At 47.0% G+C, this 12,500-nt stretch overlaps 1 protein-coding gene across 1 annotated transcript in view; it reads left to right on the top strand.

Annotated features, from left to right (window-relative positions):
* The window catches only part of sh2b1 (SH2B adaptor protein 1), a gene marked incomplete at its 3' end in the record, with an annotated part of 18,818 nt that overhangs the window by 1,715 nt on the left and 4,603 nt on the right, over positions 1 to 12,500 (top strand). Inside the window, 5 exon segments of the mRNA XM_080835731.1 lie at positions 4,162 to 6,208; positions 8,749 to 8,850; positions 9,388 to 9,479; positions 9,663 to 9,724; positions 10,137 to 10,289. Coding sequence (XP_080691857.1) covers positions 4,592 to 6,208; positions 8,749 to 8,850; positions 9,388 to 9,479; positions 9,663 to 9,724; positions 10,137 to 10,289 — 2,026 coding nt within the window. The 5' untranslated portion in view covers positions 4,162 to 4,591.

The following is a 12,500-nucleotide window of genomic DNA, read 5'->3' as shown; positions in this document are numbered from 1 at the left end:
TTGGCACTCTGTCTACTAGGGGCCAGGATTGGCACTCTGTCTATAGGGGCCAGGATAGGCACTCTGTCTACTAACCCAGGGGCCAGGATAGGCACTCTGTCTATAGGGGCCAGGATAGGCACTCTGTCTACTAGGGGCCAGGATAGGCACTCTGACTACTAGACCAGGGGCCAGGATAGGCACTCTGTCTACTAGGGGCCAGGATAGGCACTCTGACTACTAGACCAGGATAGGCACTCTGTCTATAGGGGCCAGGATAGGCACTCTGTCTATAGGGGCCAGGATAGGCACTCTGTCTATAGGGGCCAGGATAGGCACTCTGACTATAGGGGCCAGGATAGGCACTCTGACTACTAGACCAGGGGCCAGGATAGGCACTCTGACTACTAGACCAGGATAGGCACTCTGTCTATAGGGGCCAGGATAGGCACTCTGACTATAGGGGCCAGGATAGGCACTCTGTCTATAGGGGCCAGGATAGGCACTCTGACTATAGGGGCCAGGATAGGCACTCTGTCTATAGGGGCCAGGATAGGCACTCTGACTACTAGACCAGGGGCCAGGATAGGCACTCTGACTACTAGACCAGGGGCCAGGATAGGCACTCTGTCTATAGGGGCCAGGATAGGCACTCTGACTACTAGACCAGGGGCCAGGATAGGCACTCTGACTACTAGACCAGGGGCCAGGATAGGCACTCTGTCTATAGGGGCCAGGATAGGCACTCTGACTACTAGACCAGGATAGGCACTCTGTCTACTAGACCAGGATAGGCACTCTGTCTATAGGGGCCAGGATAGGCACTCTGTCTATAGGGGCCAGGATAGGCACTCTGACTATAGGGGCCAGGATAGGCACTCTGTCTATAGGGGCCAGGATAGGCACTCTGACTACTAGACCAGGGGCCAGGATAGGCACTCTGACTACTAGACCAGGGGCCAGGATAGGCACTCTGACTACTAGACCAGGGGCCAGGATAGGCACTCTGACTACTAGACCAGGGGCCAGGATAGGCACTCTGACTACTAGACCAGGATAGGCACTCTGACTACTAGACCAGGATAGGCACTCTGACTATAGGGGCCAGGATAGGCACTCTGACTACTAGACCAGGATAGGCACTCTGTCTATAGGGGCCAGGATAGGCACTCTGTCTACTAGACCAGGATAGGCACTCTGTCTACTAGACCAGGATAGGCACTCTGTCTTCTAGGGCAGTGGTTCTCAACCCTTGGGTCGCGACCCAAATTTGGGTCACCAGAGTTTCTGAAAAGGTCACGAGACGAATTCTAAATGTAAAACCTTTTTTTCAAGCCATGCTCCCTCTGTCCATAAGGGAATCCCTGCCCCCAGTTCTGACATTAAACTATAGCCTATAAGCCGGTAATGGTTTTGCATGTAGGCCTATCTAACGATAACATGTTCGAACATTCAGCCAATCAAATTTGCATATAAGATATTTCAAATGTAATAATATGCTCTGACATGACCGGAGAATGTCTAGAGGCGACTAGTGTAGGCAAAAAGTCAACGTGTAAAACGAGTTCCAGCTCTCGACTTCTTCTGAAGAACCAAAGAGGGAGTTTTACAGGCGTGTGACCCGGTATTTCTGAAATATGGATTTACGTATTGCGTGAATGGGGAGCACCCGCCGTTGTGTGTGCCATGCAACAAAATACAGGCTAATGAAAGCCTGAAGCCTTCGAAATTGCAGATACATTTTGAAACAAAGCAGGCCAACTGTCTATAAAGATAAAGACTTTTTTTTTTAACGTATGAGCCAAAACCTCGAGGCATCCCAAAAAAACAAAACAAACAAAAACATTTTTTTGAACGTGCCATCACTGTTTAGGTCTCCTACCGGCTAGCTCAGAGCAAAACGTCCCATACGGTTGCAGAAGTTGCCATCATTTTGTGCACTGCACTCATAGGTGAAAAAGAAGCAGCGAACTTAAAGACAATTCCCGTGACAAACGACACTGTTCATGTGAGGATATGTGACATGTCAAATGATGTTGAGCAGTAGCTCACTGAACGTCTCTGCACTTTTGACTATATCGCCTTACAACTCGATGAATCCACAGACGTGGCTAGCCATGCCATTCTCTTGGTTTACGTGCAGTATGTTCGGAATGATGACTTTGAAGAGCAGTTCTTATTTAATTCAGATTTGCCAACATTTACCACTGCAGGCAGCAGAGATTTTTTTCTGCAATGGACTAGGGATGCAAATGATTAATCGACTTTAGATTAATTGTCGATTAAGAGGTTGCTCGATCAAAATTTATTAATCACGATTAATCGCTAGAGGGCGCTAGCGCGAGAGACCAGTTGAAAACAAATGTTCTCTGTGTAATGCGGTATTAAAATACAATAGTTCCACTAGCTCACTCAGTTACCATTTGAACACCGTGCATGCTTCTGTCCTGCATGGCACCACCAGTTCACCTGGTCAACCTAAAAATCACAGCTACACTGTATTATACCTTCTCTCGCTTACTGCCGCGAGTTATGGCTTATAGTCTTAAAACTCAGGTTAGCTAATAGCTCGTTAGCGGCCTAGCTCACTGAGACTTCATAGAGTTAGCTACCTAGCTCGTTAGCGGGCTAGCTCACCTTGCTATGAATGTGAATATCTCTGTCTACTCCCGCGCTAACGTGTGCCCGCGAGTTTGGCTCATGAGAGTAAGTAAGTAAGTAAGAGTTGAGTTGGCTATTTAGCTTGATAGCGGACTAGCTCAATCAGGCTTAATGATTAGATACCTAGCTCGTTAGCGGGCTAGCTTACCTTTGCCTGATGGCTTGTCATTAAGAATGTAAAGTTACTCTATCCCTCACTACCGTGAGCGCGAGTTAAACTTCAGAGAGTTGTGTTGGCTATTTAGCTTGTAATAGCCTAGATGCAGTTTCTTCATAATCTATAGGCTCAATAATATTCTGTTTGGCTCTATTTAATTTCTTCTATTCTTTTTTGTTTTATGTCTGACTGTTTCAAATGCAAGAACTGAGCCAGTCCATAATTTTTTTTTTTTTTTTTTAATTAATGAATGGATTTTGTTATACCATAAAAAAACTTTTCTGCTTTCTTTTCCTAATGCATAATTACTTGAGGAATGTATAATAGAATATAATAGAATTATCATAATGTAATGTAATATAATAATAATAGGGCCTATTTTTAAAGGCCCTATTGAAGCACTGAAACTCAGGTGAAAAACGCCGCTTATCAATTAATCGAAAGTCGATCGATAAGATTATCAACTAATGATTAATTAATTAATCGATAATTTGCATCCCTACAATGGACACATACTTTATCTCAATCAGCTCTCCTGGTCAAAGTGTGTTGTTGTGACAACGGATGGGGCAGCCTCGATGACAGGAAAACATTCAGGGATCTCATTTACTATTTGAACATGTCCATTTCTCATTAAGTAGTTGAGCATGTAAGTAAGGATTTCTCATTTAAAAAATCAACATAAGTCCTGTGATAAGTGGAACATGTTAGTCCATCTCTGACTAAAAAGGTCAACATGTAAGTCCATGGATTCTTATTAAGAATTTGAACATGTAAGTTCATAATTTCCTATTAAAATGTTGAAAATGTATGGCTAAAGTCCATTTTTGTTCAAAGAAGTTCAGAAGTCCATGATTACATAACTGATCCTGACTTTAAACAGTTGCATGTGTTTCCAATGGTTAAACAGTGGTAGAGTATTATTAGTAGTGGTAGTAATCATAATAATAAAATAATAATACAATTGTTAAATTATTGGCCTGATGATTCATGCTGATTATTAATTGTTGGGTCGCAACTGCACTGTTATCTAAAAATGTGGGTCATGGAGCAAAAAAGGTTGAGAACCACTGTTCTAGGGGCTAGGATAGGCACTCTGTCTACTAGGCCAGGATAGGCACTCTGTCTACTAGACTAGGATAGGCACCCTGTCTACTAGGGGCTAGGATAGGCACTCTGACTACCAGGGGCCAGGATAGGCACTCTGGCTGTAGGGGCCAGGATAGGCACCCTGTCTACTAGGGGCTAGGTTTGTGTGTGTGTGTGTGTGTGTGTGTGTGTGTGTGTGTGTTTGTGCGAGTGGGGGGGGGGGGGGTTGGGGGGACTGCTTCAGGCACTAAGATGTTTCTTGTTTTTCTCTGCAGGTTCTGACTGGTTTGGGCTGGACACTGGCTCGACCCTAACTGGACTGTGTGGGTGTGTGGGTGGGTGTGTGTGTGTGTGTGTGTGTGTGTGGGTGGTCCCATGCAGTCTCAGGAATGCTGCTGTTCTCTTGTGGGCGTGTGTGCTGGGCAGCGTGCTCTAGCTGAGCCCCGGTGTGTGTGTGTGTGAGTGTGTGTGTGTGTGTGTGTGTGTGTGTGCGAGGCCAATGCAGTATTGTAAATGGGGGAAACCTGTCTATCGGACTGCGGACCGCTGAACTGCCTGCGTGAGAAACCGAACCCATAACACAAACCAGCCAATGAGAAGAGCCCAGGCCGTCCCGCCCCCTTTGACATCACGCAGGGCTCCGCCCTCCCACTGGCTCCTCTGAGCCGTCAATCAACCCAGCCAGCCAATCACCTGCCCCCCGTCATGAACGGCTCCCTCCTGACCCCGCCCAGCCCTCGCGCTGTGTCTGACTCCTCCCCCCTGCCCCCGTCCCCCTCCCCCTCCCCGTCTCCGCCCTCCCCCTCCCTCCTGCCCCTGTCGCCACGGCCACCGCCCCTCCCGCCCCCTCCCCCCCCCTCGGCCAACCAGCAGCCCCCGTCCTCGCTGTCGGACACGCCCACGCCCTCGCCCTCGCCCTGCCTCAGCTGGACGGAGTTCTGTGAGCTTCACGCGCGGGTCGCCGCGGGGGACTTTGCGCGTCACTTCCGGGCGTTCCTGCAGGAGAACCCCGCCCACTCCCCCGACTCCGCCCCCGCCTTCGCGCGCCGCTTCACCGACCGCTTCGCCTCCCACTTCCAGAGCGAGCTCCAGGGGGGCGGGGCCAGCGGCTGCTGGGTCGGCCAATCAGACGCCACCTCTCTGGAGGAGGACCCCTCCTCTCCGCCCCCTCCTCCTCTGGCGCTGCCGGAGGATGCCGCCGCCTCCCCCCCCCCGACTGGCCACGCCCCCGCTCACCTGCAGGCTCCGCCCAGACCGGTGTCGTCAGCGCGAGGAGGGGCGGAGCAGGACGCGTACGCACACGCCCACATCCTGCCTCCCTCCTCCTCCTCCTCATGCTCCTCCTCTATGGGCGGGAACAACGGCCGGCGGGAGGAGAGGGTCGCGGGGCTGAGACAGTCGCCGGGCAACGCGCCCGTTACCACGGCAACCACTGCTGATGTGGAGGAGGAGGAGGAAGAGGAGGACAGCTGGGTGGGCCCTGTGGGGGAGGAGCCAGAGCCTGATGACAATTGCGGGAGGGAGGGGCCAGACGAGGACGAGTTCTGCCCTGACGGCTCGGATGGCGGCGGCGTCTCCATGGCGACCGGAGGCGAGGCGTCCAAGGGCAACGGCACGTCCAAGGGGCGTCTGAAGAAGCGCTTCTCGCTGCGGAGCGTGGGGCGCACGGTGCGGGGCAGCGTGAGGGGCATCCTGCACTGGAGGAGCGGCTCTGGCGACGCCCCCCCGCCGCACGGCTCCGCCCCCCTGCCCTCCAGCTGCAGTTACTCGGCCGGCCTGCAGGAGGCCAAGCGACCGCCCGGCACCCCGGCACTGCCCGTCTCGCTCTCGCTGCCGCTGGCGCTGCCCCACTCCTCCTCCTCCTCGCTCCCGCCCTCCTCCTCCTCCAGCGCCACCTCCCTCTCGCTCTCCGAGGCCCGCGACCGTCGCCGTAGCAACGGGGAGGGCGAGAAGGAGAAGTGGAGCTCCCGGCTGGAGAAGCTTCGCCTGACGCGGTCTCCGCCCCCGCTGGTGTCGGCCACGCCTCCTCTGAACACGCCTTCCAGCGTAAGCTCCGCCCACAGGGCTAGCAGATTGGTGAGGGAGGGCGGGGTCACTGTAAGCTCCTCCTCCTTCGACCAGCTGTCCCAGGGCTTCGGCTTCTCCTTCGGCTTGCTTCACCATGGTAACGACAGCCCCACGCCCCCCTCTGGCCCCCCCCCTCTGGCGCTGCCCACGGGGAGGGCGTCTCGCTGGCACAAGTGCCGCCTGGTGCTGAAGGAGCGAGACAGGGAGGGGGGGCGAGGAGAAGAACACTTCCTGGAGTTCTACATCCCACCCAAGGTCAGCCTCTAGTCTGTGTGTGTGTGTTTGTGTGTGTCTGTCTGTGTGTGTCTTTGTGTGTGTGCACGCCTGTCTGTGTGTCTGTGTGTGGTTTTGTGCATGTGTGTGTGTGGTTGTGTGCGTTTGTGTGTGTGTGTGTGTGTGTGTGTGTGTGTTCGTTTTCGTGTGTGTTGGGCATGTTCTGGTTCTGAGGTTGTTATTAAAGATGTGACTGTGAGGTTGTCTTGTCATGCTTGTGAAGTGTTGTTTGTGAGGTTGTCTGGTTTGTGAAGTTTGTGAGGTTGTGTTGTTTGTGAGGTTGTCTGGTTTGTGAGGTTGTGTTTAGGGCTGCAACGATTACTCGAGTTACTCGAGTAACTCGATTACAAAAAATGATCGAGGATTTTTTTTTGCCTCGAGGGTTCGTTTAGTTCATATCATGCTCTGGTGTCACCATTTCATACGGACTTTTATTATTGACGCGCGCGCGCATTCAAAGATTTACGTTCTCTGTAGACAGCAGCTCTGTCAGTCTAGGTTTCAGTATGGTAGTGACCAGTTTAGTTAAGTACACAAGATTCACATACACGTAGAACAATAATGATGTAAGCACTCGAAACGTATTTGTCACAGTATGGTGAAGTACTATTTTAGGCATTGTGTGCCTACCTTATGATAGTACGTAGTTTCATGAAGTGCAGGGTACGTTATAGTAGCGATAGTGGGCTAAGCGGAAATTTAGCTATGTTCTGCTCTTATGTTGATTCGATGTAGTAAGGATCCTTATTTCATCCTTATAAGTTTATATTTCGACTGTTTAATGTATTATGGATGATATCATGTTGCCTTGTGTGTCCACTATCTATTAATATTAGTTGTGTAATTGTTATCATGTAGCAATAACTCATGTTAATGACATTCAGTGCAGTGCTGATTTGCCCAGGCTATTCTCATTGAACACACATATTGTACGATCGTACACATTGTCATGTAATGGAAATTGATGAATTAAATGGAGATAAAGAATACTGCTTTGGTAATCGTGGGTGTTCTAACAGTCACTGCCCGAGCGATACAACCAAGCAACCTAGAACCAGCAAATACAGTTCTTTAACTCATTAACGTTAACAGTTCACCATGCGGAGCCACTTCAATGTAACGTAAATGTTGACGCTAGCTGATTTACGATTGCTAGATACTATGGACACAAGCGTAAGTTTGAATTTACGGTGTGTGAGGTTATTTGTAGACTATACTATGAGTCATAGTGATGCTAGGCATGATGTTACAGTAAGTAGCAGAGCGAGTACAAATGCACCAAGATCTCATGTCATGCACGTCTCTCCTCCCGCACGCTCGGTCACATACGCACAGCTGCTGAGTTTTGACCCAATTAAAGTGTTGGATTAAAAAATGTTTTCTTTTGTCAGGAATAACAGCCAATTGCTTATTATAACTAAATTATTTCAGGCTGCAACTGTCCCTAAACCCAATTTACTGGTAGCCTACATTGTCTCTATAACGCTCGCATGGTGTATTCATGGCAGCAGTCTAAAGTTTGCAACGCAAACCAGTGAGCAGCATTTATCATAGCAAGCACACACAGAAACACACACGAAACAACATTACTCCCAAAACAGCACTATAATGCTTGTGAGTCAAGTTTATTGAATCTGTCTGCTAATCCTTCAGAAAACAATGACTAAGTGTTACATAAACACAAGACGTTTATAATTTGAATGCAATGGGGTTAGTTACTTTGATGACATTTTGGAGGTTTTGATAACGCGATCGCGGCAACTGCGCGATGCTAGTTGGTCGGATACGTTAGCATGGCGGCTACGTTAGCATGGCGGCTAATAATGCGAGTCACTGACATGACGTTGCTGAAAACGCAAAATTACTTTAATCCGATTACTCGATTAATCGATGAAATTCTTGATAGAATACTCGATTACAAAAATATTCGATAGTTGCAGCCCTAGTTGTGTTGTTTGTGAGGTTGTGCTGTTGGGTTTGTGAGGTTGTGTTGTTTGTGTGGTTTGTGAGGTTGTGTTGTTTGTGTTGTTGTGTTTGTGAGGTTGTGTTGTTGTGTTCTGAAGTTGTGTTTGTTTGTGTTCTGAGGTTGTGTTGTTGTGGTTGTGTTGTTTGTGAGGTTGTGGTGGTGGTGTTGTGTTTGTGAGGTTGTGTTGGTGTTGTTTGTGAGGTTGTGTTGTTGTGTTTTTGTGTTGTTTGTGAGGTCTTGTTCTGAGGTTGTGTTGTTGTTTGTGAAGTTGAGATTGTGTTGTTTGGTTGTTTGTGTTCTGAGGTTGTGTTTATTTTGTGTTGTTGTGTTCTGAGGTTGTGTTGTTGTTTGTGTTGTTGTGTTCTGAGGTTGTGTTGTTGTTTGTGTTGTTGTGTTCTGAGGTTGTGTTGTTGTGTTGGTTGTTTGTGTTCTGAGGTTGTGTTTGTGTTGTTGTTTATGTTGTTTGTGTTCTGAGGTCTTGTTCTGAGGTTGTGTTTGTGTCGTTGTTTATGTTGTTTGTGTTCTGAGGTTGTGTTTGTGTTGTTCCTCCTCTCAGTCCTCCAAGCCCCGGCTGACTGTCCCATGCTGCTCCATTCAGGAAGTGAGGAGCACCACAGCCCTAGAGGTGCCAGACAAGGAGAACACCTTCCTACTGCAGGTACACACACACACACACACACACACACACACACACACACACACACACACACACACCACAGCCCTAGAGGTGCCAGACAAGGAGAACACCTTCCTACTGCAGGTACACACACACACACACACACACACACACACACACACACACACACACACACACACACACACCACAGCCTTAGAAGTGCCAGACAAGGAGAACACCTTCCTGCAGACACATACTCTCTCACACACACACACACACACACCTGTACACGTACACACACACACACACGCACACACATATACGCACGCACACACACACACACACACACACACACAAACACACACACACACTGTCGCAGGTGTGTGATGACATCATACCTCTCATTTACATTTTAACATTTTAACACTTTAATGTTTTTTATTTCTCTCTCCTCTCTTCTCCTCTCACTCTCTCCTTCCCTCCCCTCTCCTACCCTCTCTCTCTCTCTCTCTCTCTCTCTCTCTCTCTCCTCTCCTCCCCTCCCACCTCTCTCTCTTCCCTCTCTCCCTCTGTCCCCAGCTTGAGGGTCCGCTGCAGTACGTCATAGAGACCAGAGATGCTGTTCAGATGAGGGCGTGGCTCAGTGACATCAGGAACGGCATCTGCATCAGGTAGGCAGGAAGTGACATCACATAGCACCTTTGCTAACTAACATACCCACTACCCCCACTACCCTTCCTTTCCCTGTCGAGGGCATCCCAAAGTTTTCCTTGTATAACACTCTACCCCTGCATTTAGAGCGCCCTCTAGAGGTGCAGAGTGTGTATTACAACCCCACTTTGTTTCCATGACAGTGAACAAGAGGATGCGGCTGACATCAGTGGAACACCAGAGTTCAATGATCGCTTCAGTCAAGGTGTGTGTCTGTGTGTCTTTCTGTTTGTGTGTGTCTCTCTGTTTGTGTGTGTGTGTGTGTGTGTTTGTCTGTGTGTGTGTGTCTCTCTCTCCCTCTGTGTGTGTGTGTGTATGTGTGTGTGTGTGTGTTTGTCTGTGTGTGTGTGTGTGTGTGTGTGTCTCTCTTTCCCTCAGTGTCTCTGTGTGTCTCCCTGTGTGTGTATCTGTGTCTGTGTGTTTTTCTCGCTTTCTCTGTTTGTGTGTGTGTGTGTGTGTGTGTGTCTCTTCCTCTCTGTGTTTGTGTGACACTGTTTGTTGAGCTGAAACATCTATGAATACAGTTTGCGATTACCTGTGCTGATGATGAATTAATGTAATATGTCAAACAAATGCAACTCTGTGTTTGTGTGTGTGTGTGTGTGTGTGTGCTGCAGTGTGCTATGGGGGTGTTGGTGGCTCTCCTCTCGTGGACAACCTCCCTCCTGAGTTGCCGCCCAGAGCTCCTCTTGACGAATCAGATGGCCGTCTCATGGGTGGGGGCGGAGCTAGCCTCGGCACACCTTTCGCGGAGACTCCAGACGCCACAGGTACCCAGAGGTGTAAAAAGAACCCAAACAAAAGAACCTTTACTTTGATACAAGTACTGAAATATTGGACTCAAGTTAAAGAACCTTTACTTTGATACAAGTACTGAATATTGGACTCAAGTTAAAGACCCTTTACTTTGATACAAGTACTGAAATATTGGACTCAAGTTAAAGAACCTTTACTTTGATACAAGTACTGAAATATTGGACTCAAGTTAAAGAACCTTTACTTTGATGAAAGTACTGAAATATTGGACTCAAGTTAAAGAACCTTTACTTTGATGAAAAAAACTGAAATATTGTACTCAAGTTAAAGAACCTTTACTTTGATACAAGTACTGAAATATTGTACTCAAGTTAAAGAACCTTTACTTTGATGAAAGTACTGAAATATTGGACTCAAGTTAAAGAACCTTTACTTTGATACAAGTACTGAAATATTGGACTCAAGTTAAAGAACCTTTACTTTGATACAAGCACTGAAATATTGGACTCAAGTTAAAGAACCTTTACTTTGATGAAAGTACTGAAATATTGGACTCAAGTTAAAGAACCTTTACTTTGATGAAAGTACTGAAATATTGGACTCAAGTTAAAGAACCTTTACTTTGATGAAAGTACTAAAATATTGGACTCAAGTTAAAGAACCTTTACTTTGATGAAGTATTGAACTTAAGGAAAATAACCTTTACTTTGATGAAATATTGGACTTGAGTTAAATAGCCTTTAACTTTGATGACATATTGAACTCAAGTACAAGAACCTTTACTTTGATGAAAAATTGTACCTGAAGTAAAATAACCTTTTCATTGTTGAAATTGTACTTCAGTACAAGTAAAGTTTCCCTTCTAAAAATCTACTCAAGTAAAAGTAAAAGTAGTTAATTTAAAATGTACTTTAAGTAAAAGTAACTTAGTTACCTCCAACAACTTGATGGAGGTCGCTCCTATACAGTGCAAAAAAGGACAAGGGGTCATAAATCCAATCCAAAGACGAATTATTTTTAATTAAAGGAAAATCTTTACAAATGTTAGTGCAATAATGACATTAAACATGTCAAGTTGTCAACACAACATTTAGGACCTCTTGGAAGGTATAATGTGCCAATTGTGTTCAGACCATCCCATAAAACATTTTTAAATATAAGTGGCATAATTGTGATTTCTATGGACCATTTGTCCCTCTTCACTAACACAACAGTTAAGGTGCAAATCAAGGCCGGTAGTATTTTGACTTCCATAATCACTCAAATGAAACCAAAATGTAAGTGTGAGGGCACTTGTTTTAAAGACAGAACGGAGGAATTGTTTGATAGCAGACTGTGCTCTTCCTATGTCATAATGAGACATCAACCACATGACGGCAGCAATATAAACGTATGTGTGTAATGTTGTTTGAGCACCTGTAGTTGTAAGATAAGATAAGATAAGATAAGATAAACATTTATTAATCCCGTAAAATAATTCAGCGGTAAAGCAGAAAGATTTATGAAGTGAATAGGACAACAAGAATAGGAATCAAACTTACACATGAAAAAATAATAGAAACAGTCTGGCCTCCTCCTGCGTTCCTCCGCCGGCGGGGCAGTCCGCGGTCAGGCCACCAGGCTATGGTCCACCCGCAGGAGAGCCGCCAAGACAGGCCGCCACTCACGGTGGCACCATGGCAACCAACTAAATTATTTTTAAATAATGCCGGCAGTGTCCGTTGTTCTGGCCAGTCTCAAAATGACGTCCACCTGACCAAGCAAGCCTATGAACACTCCTTTTTGACAGGAGAGCTGCTAAAACAGACTGCCACTCGCGGTGCCATGGCAACCAATTCAGTTATCAAATGCCGGTCGTGTCCGATGCTCCGGCTGGTCTCAAAAATCACGTCCAACTGGCCAAGCAAGACCACGAAAAATTATCCACATGTAGGTAGATCCATCAGAATACAACAACTAAGCACAGTAGAAGAATTAAAGTCACGAAAAAGTCGTGAAGGGGGGGGGGGGGGGGTAGAGATACGGAGAGCTGCAAGAGCTAAAGTGACGGCGCCACATTGTAGTCATTGTAACGGATCTCCTAAAACGTAAATGTGCAAGATAACGTGCTGTAGCTTGCTAACCTTTTTGACAAGTTGGAACAAGGCTATGTAGCAAGTTTTCAGTTTGGAATTGTGCGAACCTACAATTAGATATACCAATAAACGACCAGAATCTCAATTAGC

Source organism: Sprattus sprattus, assembly GCF_963457725.1.
Source record: "Sprattus sprattus genome assembly, chromosome: 3".
In the NCBI taxonomy this organism is placed as follows: Eukaryota; Metazoa; Chordata; class Actinopteri; order Clupeiformes; family Clupeidae; genus Sprattus; species Sprattus sprattus.
This window is presented reverse-complemented; position numbering and strand designations above follow the sequence as displayed.